The sequence below is a fragment of the Protopterus annectens genome, chromosome 13.part0 (genome assembly GCF_019279795.1).
Source record: "Protopterus annectens isolate FY-2018-M chromosome 13.part0, PAN1.0, whole genome shotgun sequence".
Classification (NCBI taxonomy): Eukaryota; Metazoa; Chordata; order Ceratodontiformes; family Protopteridae; genus Protopterus; species Protopterus annectens.
In genome coordinates, this window is record NC_056747.1 from 230,471,447 (window position 1) to 230,485,541 (window position 14,095).

General features: G+C 38.3%; 2 protein-coding genes across 3 annotated transcripts in view; both read left to right on the top strand.

The window, feature by feature from the left end:
• LOC122787190 (mast cell protease 1A-like) overlaps positions 1–14,095 on the top strand; it is a gene marked incomplete in the record, with an annotated part of 834,391 nt that overhangs the window by 285,139 nt on the left and 535,157 nt on the right.
• The window catches only part of LOC122787188 (mast cell protease 1A-like), a 142,410-nt gene that overhangs the window by 39,582 nt on the left and 88,733 nt on the right, over positions 1–14,095 (top strand). Inside the window, exon 2 of one of the 2 annotated variants that reach the window (XM_044053775.1) lies at positions 2,833–2,998. The exons of the other annotated variant lie outside the window; for it this stretch is intronic. Within the exon in view, the coding sequence (XP_043909710.1) occupies positions 2,833–2,998 (166 nt within the window). The remainder of the gene's footprint in view (positions 1–2,832; positions 2,999–14,095) is intronic. 2 annotated transcript variants of the gene reach the window in all.

The window sequence follows — 14,095 nt, forward strand, 5'->3', positions numbered from 1 at the left end:
GTGGATGAGTCTAAATACTTGGGATCAATAGTTCAGAGTAATGGTGAGTGTGGAAGAGAGGAGACGAAGAGAGTACAGGCAGGATAGAGTGGGTGGAGTAGTGTGTCAGGAGTGATTTGTGACAGATGAGTACCTCTAAGACTGAAAGGGAAGGTCTACAAGAGGGTAATGAGACCAGCTATGTTATATGGGTTTGAGACAGTGGCATTGACAAAAGGCAGGAGTAAGAGCTGGATGTGGCAAGAGTTAAAGATGTTAAGATTTGCACTGGGTGTGATGAGGGTGGACAGGATCAGGAATAAGTATATTAGAGGGTCAGCTCAGGTTGGAAGGTTTGGAGACAAAACCAGAGAGGCAAGATTACATTGTTTTTGGCATGTGCTGAGGAGGGAGGCTGAGTATATTGGGAAAAAGATGCTAATGATGAAGCTACCAGGTAACAGGAGAAGACGAAGGCCTAAGATAAGGTTTATGGATGTGGTGAGAGAGGACATGCAGGTGGTTGGTGTGACAGAGCAAGATGCAGACGACAGGGAGAAATGGAAACAGATGATCTGCTGTGGTGACCCCTAACGGAAACAGCTGAAAGAAGATGATGATAAACTAATACATAAAATCACAATCTTTACTTAAAAGCTTAATATACAATAGCCCAAGATCCCAGTATGTAATAGCCAGGATGCCAGAAGGCCATATTTTACCTTACATTACAATTTTGAAATAGATATTATGGAAAGTAACTAAAAACATCTCATAATCTTCCAAATCAGACACAAAGTTCTATTTTATTACAGTAAACATGTTGTTAAATTTGCATGGGCTTGGGTTAAAATAACATGATTTCGAAAACTGTGTTTATTTTACTGATCTACAATGTAAGCACTATAGAAGCCTGTCAATTCATAAGTGAAGAGTTAACAAATCAATTTAATTTTCAATATGGCTGTTACATGTGCATTTGTTGCAAAACTATCTTAAAGAAGCATACCCAGGTATATCATTCACTATTCTGTTTCTGTCTCTCAAGCATATCCCTCGCTGTTCCTGATTTCTTAATCACTTTTAAAGCTAGTGAATTTTGGAGGAAGGTGGTGAATTACACTTAATAAATAAGAGTTATAGGCTGATTTACTTTGGTAAGTGTATATTAATTCATATGCTCTGATTTGTCAATGTCCCAAGTTGACAGCACTAACATTTAAAGGTGTCCGTGAGTTTTGAAGGTTACCCAGGTTGTGGATATTGCTAGGTCCCTTTATGAGTGGGGGTTAGTTTAACATATTCGACTGGTATTTAAATGTATCTGGGTTTTTGCTAGGGACATTGGAAGCATAGCTACAGTGATGGCTGCTTTGTGATAGATGTGAGTGGCGGTGATACATTCCTTCCCATGTTGGTGGGATAGGTTGTCCTTGAAGATGTGTTGGAATGGGGGTTATGTATTTTTCATTACATATTAGAGGGGTTTACTCTTCTCCTTTTCTTTGTAGATGGTGGTGTGCCGAGTACCAGGTGTGGTGATACACAGTGAATTCATGGATGATGGAAGCAGTAGCGAGTGAAGAGGCTACAGATGAGGAACTCAAGGTGGCATCAGCTATTGACAGAAATTGCTGAAGGGCAAAAAGCATGTGGTGGCTTGAAAAGGAGATCTGAAAGGTAACGCTTTGATAGGTTGGATGTTTTGCCACCTGAATGGGACTCAAAGCGGGTCAGAGTAATCACCTTATTAAGACATATTAGAGCTTTGGGTTAATTAGTGGGAGCTGATTATTGCATTGGTATAGGGGGTAAGTAAGGAAGAGGTAGGTGGGGGTGGCCAAGGGGGTAATGGGAGGGGACAGTTAGGGGGAGTGGGGGGATCCCACGGAATGAGTAGTCACGACATTCATAGGATTGCAGGACTTATAAAAGGGTATGTGTTCTTTTGGTGTGGATGTTCCGGTGTTACAACAGGGTTACGGTAATCCTACTTTATTTAGTTTCATTAGGGGGTGTTTCAGTGATGGCATGGTAAAGGGGTTTATGATGGGATTCTAAGGTGCTTTACAGATGATGGGTACACCAAATGATGTTTGGCTTGACTCTTCTCTTTATGGGAAGGGGACTGAACAATTTTGGGTAGAAGGGAGGGGGAACAGCTTAGTCAGGCTGGGTGGCAGAGAAGACTGATGTCTGGATGTTCATTTCAAGGATCTAGGGAAAGGAAATGAGTAGTTGGAGGAAGCTTGCTGAATAGATAAGCAAGATGAGGTAAGGATGGTGCCTATTTGGTGGAAGGTAAATTCAATGGATGGTGTATGAAGTGAGTTGGGACGCTGCTTCATAAGTAAAGTAAGTGAGCAGAGGTATGGACCCTGCTTGTTGGCCAGGGTGAGTAGGTATGCTGCCCTGATTAACATTACAATGAATGGTGTATGAAGTGAGATGGGACGCTGCTTCATAAGTAAAGTAAGTGAGCAGCGGTATGGACCCTGCTTGTTGGCCAGGGTGAGTAGGTATGCTGCCCTGATTAACATTACAAGGATCTTATGCTGTATTTAGAATCATATTGTGAATAGTTGTAATTAATAAAGTTGGTGATCAAAGTTATGTTATGGAAATTTAATAAATGTCGTCAAATGTCATTTGGTGTGATGTGTATTATTGTAGGGGACCGGGACAATTATATTAGCACACACTTGTGACATACTGAACTCCATTCATTGCAAACGTCTTCCTTAAATGAATCTCAGCTAAATGATAGACTGTATGTTTTACTTTTTTTTGCAGATTTTCTGAGGAATCTCAGCTAAATGGCAGACTGTGTGTTTTACGTTTTTTTTTTTCCAGATTTTCAGAGGAGTTATATTATTGGAGGACAGAAAGCAATCCCACACAGTAAGCCTTATATGGCATTTCTGAGTATCAAATCTGGGAATTCTACTTATCACTGTGGAGGCTTTCTGGTAGCACCTGACTGGATAATGACAGCGGCTCATTGCAAGTTGCCAGGCAGGTATGTCACAATCTCTTAGAGTTAGAACAGCAGGATATAATAACCCTGATTTAGAGAAAGCTGACATTTAATAAATCTGGCACTGTCTATTAATGCCTCAGAAATCATCTTTCAGCCACAAGGTGACTCACAGATTACTACTCCATTTATGATATGAGGCTCATTTTGACTTGTTTGCTTCTTCAGGCAATGTGAAATGTACAATTTCTTCTCTCCAATTCCACCTCAAGGAGGTCATCTCAAGAATGCTGTCATTTACAAATACCCTTCACAGACTCCTTTGTGTTGTTTTCCCATTTTATTTTTCTAGTGATGAAGTCAATCCAGGAAGACAAATTCTACAAGGCAAAAGTTTATTTACTTATTACATTTGTTTACTGGGATTGTCTGACTGGGCCATGCAAGTCCACTTTTCAGCTGAGGTCTTGAGAAAAGAGCTCCATAAACAAAAAACATGTACAAGTACATCATAGCTGAACTAGCATGATAATTAGGCAAATACATGGCAGATAAAATATTTTATAGTTTTACACACACACACACACATGCACATAAATACATCTTACATAATAATCATCTTACAATAAGTTAAAAATATTGCAATACAAATCTGACTGTAAATGTCCAAAAGCAGTTTAATATTCGAGTGTTCCAAATTAGGAGCAATTTGGTACGGGTCCAAAGCAATAGTTCCTGGATAATTTGGAAGGTACTGCAGATGAGGGGGGCTAGAGACATGTGTGGAGGAAGAGAACTTGAACGTTAAAAAAGAGGGGAAGTTGTAATTAGAGTAGAGAGGTCGCAAGTGTTGGTAAGAAGAAAATGGACTAAGTAAATAGAAAGTGTAGGCAGGATAGTAGTCAGACAGCCGAGAGAGAGCATTGATATAATGGGTCTATATTAAAACACCGAAGTTTCAAAACTTCGAGTGTTCTAATATCGAACCCTAGTCAAATAAAATTTAAAACATCGAACATACAGAACAGCGATTTTTTTTCCTAAGGAAAAAATGTGCTGTTCCAAAGCACATACACACAACACAAGCACACCAAACAAACAGCAATCCACACGCATACACCTATACTCTTACACCTAACCCTACACTAAACTATACATACACCACTAACTATCCACTTACCTTAACCCTAACCCTAAGGTTCTTCACTATCGCACAGTCAACTCACCCTTGCCTTAATCCTATCTCACCCACCCTGCCCTAACCCTCATGTCCACACAATCGCACACTTACCTGACATGTGCCTTAACCATAACTCACCTAACCCACCCTAACCCTCACATCCACACAATCGCACAATTACCTGAACCCAACCCATAACTTTCCACCACAGCGTTGAAAATACTGAAGCAACAGAAATGGACAAGTGAATTCTTTCCCTAGGAAAAAAATTCGGTTTTCTGTTTCTTTGATATTTTCAACGTTCGCTGAAAACGGGTCAATATTAGAACACTTGAAGTTTTGAAACTTCGGTGTTCTAATATAGACCCAATATAATCTAGCATTTATGAGATGAGCATGAGTTTCTATTAAAGCCAGTTGGGTATGGTATTCCATATCTTGGAGATAAAACTGGAGTAGAGAGCATCCCCTTGATGAGTTCTGGGATTTAGTTTGTTGAGCCAGGAATTTATCTTTAGAGTGGATTTGTCTGCTAGGGTTATACCACTGTAGGAGGGTATGCAGGGAAGGGCATTCATCTGGGTGGGGAAGTATGGAATCAAAGTCCTCCTAATAACCCCTGACTGCCTTGTCAGATGTGGTTTCCTCTGCTTTATCCATACCTTATGTGGAAGCCCTTCTGACTGTACCACAGGAATAAAAACATGTTGGTCCATCTCTCTGGCATACCTCATTCAGAAGATACTCTTGTAGTCTCATGGCATGACATCTCAAGTGCCATTAATTGTCAGTAATCCTTCTTTGTTCTCCCAAGTCATACAAATCTTCTCATCTTCGCAAAGGCCATCCACTCACATGCCATATAAAGATAAATGGACTTGCTTCTCTGTATGTGCTGCAGGTTGAGTCCTAAATCCTTATTCCACTCCAGTATCTTTAGTTTTAGACTATCTTTCTGAAATGCAAGCTTCTGGGCTTAGTTACTCTTCCATTAATGTCCATCCCACAACCATTTCAACTTTCTACTTAGAGGTAGACATTTCTTCTCTCCCATCACTTCAAGTGTGCAAAACCTTCATGAAAAGTACCTTTCTTCTCACATATGGAATTCTACACCAATTTTTGATTTGTATTTTTTTACTAGAAATACCTCCATCTGAGCCAGCCTCTTTGGCAGATTTACAATACCTTTCCCGGAAGATACTTTCTAGTGGCAGTCAGATTCAACAGAAGAAATACCTGAGCTTCATGTTGTTTTAAGAAACCCACTGTATATGTCTTTCATAGTTACTGCACTGCACTCAAAACTAATCCTGCTTTCATACGTAAAGTGACTAAGAAGTCCAGTCCAAACCAGGGTATCACCATATATGTCTTCCTTATTTATTTTTTGTTTTTGTTTTCTTTCTTGAGTACTACTCCACTGCACAAATGTACACAATCAACTTAGATTTTATAAAGGTAGGACAAAAATCTGTACAAATACACAATTGTGGTTACTCTTGGTAGTTATAGGCGCAAAGCTTCTACTCACTTAATTTTCCCTTAGTTGGGGTCTGTGCGCAAATGGAGGTTTTTGCGGTTGTGCTTCATTCCTTGGTAAATCAACCAGCCGAGCCTTTGAGGTACTCTCACTTGTCCTGCTCACCAGCTTTAGTAGTCTAGTCTCTTACAGCATCCCCAACTGTTCATTTCTGGGAAATCCCTGTTACTGACCACACCACATTACCTAGCACTATGGAAGGACAATTTCCCACCATTTCTCCAGCCAACCTGGTTGACTTAGGCACCCTGAAGAAATGTGGCAGCTGCCTCATGGACAATGACAACCCACTTCTTCTAAGACACTCAACTTCAACATGCGAGACATGCATCTATATAAAAAACTTAGAATCTAGGCTATCTCACTCACCAGTCATTATATCTGACACTAAACAGGTTTTCAGCACTCACAACTCACCTCCTTCACCATTCACGCAAACACATAACCATACTAATGCAGAGGTCCTCTCTAAAAACCTACCCAAAGCACAGAGGCCTCCCAAACACAAGCACACTTCACATAGTACACTTGCAGATGACTGCAGTACACATAAAGGTACACCAACCAGTGTCTCACTTATAAACCCATTAAGGCTTAACACAAAATACAATGTTTTAGTCATAGGTAATTCTATTGTGAGACACACAGATGTTTCATTATACAATGACCTCTCACTAGTATTAAAAAAAAATGTGCTTGCTGATTGGTCAGCTCAACCAGCATGCCCACAGCAAATCGAGCATATATCGATATTAAAATGTCTGGCTGCTAAAGTACCATTCAGCAGCCAGACCTTTCTATTGACACATGCTGCAGAGTGCAAATTAAATACAAGGAAAATCAGGTACATTCTGCAAAATGAAAGAAACAGAAACATACCTAATTTTACGTGTATTTCTGCACACTCTTGGCAGACTATCATACCTCTGAATTATCTGGATTCTTTTTTCTCCATTGCTTCTTTTGAACAGCACTGATACACTGTGCTAGTGTGGGGGCATAAGTCCTATATGCATGTGCAGTACATCAGAAAAGGTAGAGGAATGGGGATCAACATGGAGGAACCCTACAGTGCCAATATACAAAGACATTATTTAAGAAACGGAAGCAATTCCATTCTCAATAATGTCAGTGTATAATAGCAATAACCCACTCCGTGATGTGAGTAATGCTGGATTTAACCACATTTGTGTTTGTTTTATCACTTGTGATCAAACCACACAAACTATGGGAAAATGCACCACTATCCACATCAAATCATGGGTTACTGCTTAATTATACAATGTCTCCCTATTAATATTGGAAATTGTGCACACTGATTGGCCAGCCCATTGTAAATCCCACAATATACCAACGGAAAAAAGTCCTGTCGCCCGGACTTTTTTCTGTTGGTATAAACTGCCCCAAAACCTTTTTTTTGTTTTTTTTTTACAATAAAAAAAAAACAAAATAGAGAGAGAGAGAGAGAGAGAGAGAGAAAATGGAGCAATGGAGACTTTCTTTTCTCCATTGCTTCCGTTTCAAAGCATCGATGTTCTGGGTATGCATGGGAATGCAAGTCCTATATGCATCCGCAGTACATCAAAACGCAGAAACAGTATATCACAACCAGCGGAAGAACAGCATCCGCTGACATTATTTAAGAAAAGTAAGTATTTTTTTTTTTTAAATAATGGCATTGTATAATAGCAATAACTGACTCTGTGGTTATGGTATACTGAAGATTTACCCACGGTCGCCCTCATGATTAAACCACACCAACCGTTGGTAAATCTTCAATATACCACACCACGTCATCGGTTATTGCTTAATTATACTTTCCTGATTACACAAAATGTTGACCTTCTGGCTTTTTTTGCAGCCCATTAGCAACTCATCTTGAATGAGGTTGATAAACCTTGACATTAGCATAGCAAAGCTTAAATATAAAAAACAGTGATAATTTATGAAAAATACAAAAAGGTCTAAACTTTCTAAATAGTATAACCAAAAGAATAAAAAAGATGAGAAAATAATAGATCCTATTAGTTATGCTAAAGAAAAAAAAAGATCAGCAACGAATATATACAGCAATGACACACAGAATGACAGTTACTTAAAACACAGTTGTGACCAGTAACAAACATACCCATGTTATAAAACAATACACAGAGGTATATGTGTCCAAAATAGAAAGGTTCAACAGTCACAGTAATGCAGAAGTTGCATACATGACTTAGTGCTTCCTAGCAGGTCAAGCCTGCATCATTAGTATATACAGATGTGAGTAAGCCAGCAAGCACCAGTGTACACTCATCATTGTGCTGTTACAGATGTGAGTAACCAGCAAGCACCAGTGTACACTCATCATTGTGCTGTTACAGATGTGAGTAACCAGCAAGCACCAGTGTACACTCATCATTGTGCTGTTACAGATGTGAGTAACTAGCAAGCACCAGTACACACTCATCATTGTGCTGTTACAGATGTAAGAAACCGGCAAGCACCAGTGTACACTCATCATTGTGCTGTTACAGATGTGAGTAACCAGCAAGCACCAGTGTACACTCATCATTGTGCTGTTACAGATGTGAGTAACAAGCAAGCACCAGTGTACACTCATCATTGTGCTGCTACAGATGTGAGTAATCAGCAAGCACCAGTGTAAACTCATCATTGTGCTGTTACAGATGTGAGTAACCAGCAAGCACCAGTGTACACTCATCATTGTGCTGTTACAGATGTGAGTAACCAGCAAGCACCAGTGTACACTCATCATTGTGCTGATCCCTTATTCTTCCCTACAGCTGGATCAGTAATTTTCCTCTGAACAATTTTTTCCTTCCTTGTCTATATTACTGTAGCATTATTCAAAGCTGGGCCTTTCATACTTTCCTCCTCTGACTTCATCAGTGCTACTTTCTCTCCTGATATATACCCATCAACTAATGGGGCAAACCTGTTTCCAGTTACATTTTCAAGGAGGGTCCTCTTTGGTTGAGGACTTCATCACTCTAGGCAAGCCCTCACTATTCACTTCACTCAATGACTTCTCCTGTTGAGCTTTGGTTATATACATATCAGGCCAGGGGCAGGCATTTCTTTGGGGCAGAAGTTTTTCATGTGTTAAACCAAAGGACCTGACCACCTGCCTCTGCTTGACAATTTTTCATTGTCTTTTGTCTTTGTAATGGTGACTTTCTCATTTGACACCTCCCATGGTAGTAGTTTATCACTAATAACAAAAAAAAGGTGAGCTTCATCAGGACTAAAATTCTTCCAATTCACCTGAAAACCTGTTGGGTACCTCAATCAGGCGATGATCCCATTTCTAAAACATAAAGATCTAACTTCATTAAATAGCCTTCTCACTTTTAAAGCCTCTAGGGTGAAATTTTGCAGCCACTTAGCAAGAAGGATCTCCATGAGTTAGCTTGTCTCTGGAGATGATAATTAAGTGACTCATAGGCCAAAAAGAAGATAATCTGTTTAGCGTTTTCATTTGCAGGTCAGTGCAGTCATTAGGCTTGATGGCCTTGTTCAATTTTGATTAGATAAGCTAAGTTCATAATAAGACCTTCCACCAGAGCACAGAGTTCATAATAAGTCCTTCCATCAGAGCACAGAGTTCATAATAAGACCTTCCACCAGAGCACTGAGTTCATAATAAGACCTTCCACCAGTGCACAGAGTTCATAATAAGACCTTCCATCAGAGCACAGAGTTCATAATAAGACCTTCCATCAGAGCACAGAGTTCATAATAAGTCCTTCCATCAGAGCACAGAGTTCATAATAAGACCTTCCACCAGAGCACTGAGTTCATAATAAGACCTTCCACCAGTGCACAGAGTTCATAATAAGACCTTCCATCAGAGCACAGAGTTCATAATAAGACCTTCCATCAGCGCACAGAGTTCATAATACGTCCTTCCATCAGAGCACAGAGTTCATAATAAGACCTTCCACCAGAGCACAAAGTTCATAATAAGACCTTCCACCAGAGCACAGAGTTCATAATAAGACCTTCCACCAGAGCACAGAGTTCATAATAAGACCTTCCACCAGAGCACAGAGTTCATAATAAGACCTTCCATCAGAGTACAGAGTTCATAATAAGACCTTCCATCAGAGCACATTTTAAAAACACTCACATCTCTGACTTTTCCTTTCCCATCAGCCAGCCCTAGCAGCTGAAGGTTGTTTCTTTGGGTTCTGTCCTCCATATCCACCATGCGCACCTCTAGCCTTCCTATGTCCTTACTATGTAGGTTTATAGATGAGGAACAGTCGCAGACTTTAGCAACATGCACCACCAACACTGATTCTAAGAAAGCTTTTTGTTCCCCTTTTTTTGGTACATGTTTTCAGAGCAGCTTTAAGGCAAACCTTTTCTACCTTAATTGTTATAGTATTATCCAAGATTTGGCCTAATAGGATTTAAGTTTATCAACAAAATGTTCCTAATTCAGCTCTTGCTAGTGACAAAATAGTAGCACCCATCTGTTCTCATTCTGCTGGGTGTTATAAGCAAATCTGGAGTGAAACTGGCAAACCAGGATGGCTGAGGATATAAAAAAATAAAGGATGAATCAGAGCCCGTGATTTTGTACATTTTAGATTTATAATAGTTACTCTGCCAGGTATCTGAAATGTGTTGTTAAATAAGTAATGAACTGCTGTTGTGAATTACACTAGATAAATATAAAAAAATACATAAAAATATAAAAATGGTACAAGTACATATACATACGCATATGTTTGTGTGTGTGTGTGTGTCCTGATATAATACATCACAATTTTTGATAAGCAGTGAAAGTTGTTACAGTTTCAATGGAAAGTTCAAAGAAATTAAATGCATCTGAATGACTTCTCACAATATCTGCGGGTGGATGTTTCAGATAAACACTGAAGATTACATGCATCAAAAATGATTATGGCAGGATCATGAGTAGGTTTTCTTAGTAACAGTAAAAAAGCTTTTATTTCATGGATCTGGGAAAACATGCCATAAGGAGGTGGTCCCATTTTTTATGAGACTGTCCCTGTACAGTTATTCATCCCTTTGAGTGCCCAGATGTTATGTATTATTTTTGTGAACTGATTTTCTGAAAAACAGTGCTCTAACCAGTAGCCCCCTTGGCCTGGTGATATTTGTATTTCCTTATTATAACTTCAAATAGCACTATGCAGTCTTTCATAGTTCATTTCACGGTGGAAAATGCACTTGGGTTTATAGTTTTCAAAGCCAAAACTTAGTTTCCTTTTCAAATGCAGATTACTTTGTGTACTTTTCTCCATCTCAAAGGCCCAAGAATGAATAGCATTATTTTGAAAAATGGACATCTGACTATGAGATAATCATTTACTGCAGAAATGAACTCCTACCTCTCAGATCACCACAACATATACAATTCCTCCTCTACAATAACCAAGTATGAATGTTAACACTAAAAAAGTGAATAGCTTAAACTATATAGGACACTGCTATTTTACTATGTGTTTGTGTGTGAGTGGGATCAAAAAAGGGTGCATTGGAGGAAAGTAAACTTAGGTTATCATAGGACTTACTGTAGGTCTGCTGGCAAGGAATAGAAATTATTCTAGCTTAAGAACCTTAAAGATTAGGCATCATAGAAAATAGATCAGATCTTTGTTGTATAGGAAGCCGTTTCACTTTCTGGAACTTAAAGCATAGTGCTGTTTCTGTAGGAAAAGACAAATATGGTTTGGGGTTATTTGAAGTAAAAAGTTGTGCTCCACAGATGTAGCAGCTATGAAAGGGAGGATGTATTCCAGCTGGAGTGAAATAATTAGCTTGCCCAGAACTGCTTTCCCTTATGCAAAAGAAAGTATGATATTTGTCAGGAGCAGAACATGTTCTAATCAATCCAACACCCAGATACCAAAACTAGTGGATAAGTTAAAATAGGCCCTGTTGTAGGAGTTATTATAGAAGCAGGGATGGGGAATCAAACCAGAAGACACTATATATGATAACATGTAGTGTGGGGTGGTTGAAAATGAGTTTGTTGAAAATGAGTTTATTTACAGAGAGGAACAGGAGGAGAGAGAGGCTGTCTCTTTGAAGCACATCATTATGTAGCATTGTGGGGTTGGATGCTTTATCTGTTGCATCTTTTTGAACTGGGAGAAAGCTTTGTTACTAAAACATGTACAGACTTTCTTCACTCATAATGACCATTTCCTAAACATGTCAAGATGTCTAGTCTGTCTGTTGATAAAAATAGTGCACCCCCACACCCAATATGTTGCCCATTCTCAGTAGGCACAACATATTACCCTTTGTCACCTGTGGTCCACAGAACTGGACCAGTCCCAAATTTCTGCTGGGACTCTACATCTCTAAATGCTCTGTCTTCCTAATGGAGCATCTCCATGTGCCTTCGTCTCTTAATTAAACATTCTGTTTCCTCAGCACACTTAGTAGTAAATACAAGTATTATGTGAGAGTATCCCTCTCAGCTGCTTATTTACATCCCTCAAGTAGATCCTCTTCTTTTCCTCACAAACTATTTTATTGTCATGTCAAAAGCTTACAGCTTCAACTCTTGGCAAAATGATTACCTTGAGCTAAAGGTCACAATCTGCAAAAGGAGCTTCTTATTAGAATTATCAGTACTGTGCAGTTAGGCATTTTCATGTTTCTTCACTGCTCAGAAGTAACCACTGATCTCCCTGCTTCTGGCACTGACTCCTATTGTGTCTCACCAAACATTCCACTTTTGTAGTATTTCCTGTTCTTTTGCACTGTCATCAACATATTCATAGACAGCTCTTTAAATCTATCTTCATTTCCTTTGCAGTGCAGTTGTTCATATTAACATATTTTCAGTGAGATAGATACATGGCACATTATGCACATAACTGGTCACAACTGCTTAGGTATACTTAATGCTTACCTTCGGGTACTTTTTGTCAAAAGTGTGCATGTTTGTCAAAATGTCTTCACATTTCCCATTCAGAGGGAATATCTTCCATGGACTGTCTTTGCATATAGATGCAGTGTTGTTGTTCATGGATTACTGTTACAAAAATGCAAAACATGCTCCTATGAATACCACTCTTTATATACTTTTATTATTCTGAGTATCATTTCTTGTTGAAAACCTCCACCTGTGTTATTTTCTGTTGAGTTGAATATTATAACAAGGTTGTAACTGAGAACGTGCCCCACTGATCTAGCTCATCTGCTTGAAATAAGTAAACAAAAAAGAAAGTAAACAAATAGTTTATTTATTTGTGTTTATTGATCGGGAAACATCCAACTAGGTAAAACCCATTTTAGCAGATACCTGGAGAGAAAAGCTCCATAAATAAATCTAAATTATTAGCATCAGATGGTACTATTCTTTGTTGTCTTTGCAAGAAGCTCAAATGAGATTTCAATTAGTCCAAATGATGCATACAGGATCCTTTTCATACTTTGTTTAATCTATCTGTTCAGGGTGTTTACTTCCGTTTCAAAATCTGTTCCCACCTCCTCTCCATTCTTTAACCTCTTGTTTCTTGTCCTGATTAGTATTTTTGTTTTAATGATTCTTCCATATCATATAAAATCAAGATTAAATTAAAACAAAGTTGCAGGACTGAGCGAAGACAAGTAGTCATGTAGAGCTTAAAAAACCAAAGTACTTTATTATAGATAATTAACAAGATAAGCGCTTTCGCTGTGCAGCTTCATCAGATCTTACAGTCATACTCAGATTCTACATCTTATATATATATACCATTACTTATTAATTAATCAATCAACTGAGTTAATTGATATAATTACTTAAAGAAACAGACTGACATCATAACACCTAGCTTAGTAACTAAATCTATTAAATGGCAAATATAAATAAAATCATTTAAAACAGTATTATATATGAATATATGTATATAATACAAAAATGTATAAGAAGTATATACATCCATACCTATATGAAACAGAATTGAATACCTAATATCAAACATATGAAGTCTCATATATATTGTGTAGGTATATGTATATTGTAATAAATATGTATATGTATATTAATATAATATCTAATAAAATAATAAACTCAATGCATATATAATGACCAATGCTGAAACATGATAGCATGATAGTAGTGTATATGCAACTATCTCAGGAGGGATAGAATGTCTATCTCTTAGGGGCTATTTAATATTTCTACGCTGTCTCAATTTTGGTTTGATAGATAGATCTGATGAAGTTGCACAGCGAAAGCGCTTATCTTGTTAATTATCTATAATAAAGTACTTTGTTTTTTTAAGCTCTACGTGACTACTTGTCTTTGCTCAGTCCTGCAACTTTGTTTTAATTTAATCTTGATTTTAGACTGCTTGTACGAGAGTTTGCCAGTATAGCAGCAACCCTCGCTATTTACCTATATCATATAAAATGTTTTATTCCAGCCTTTTGCTTTTTT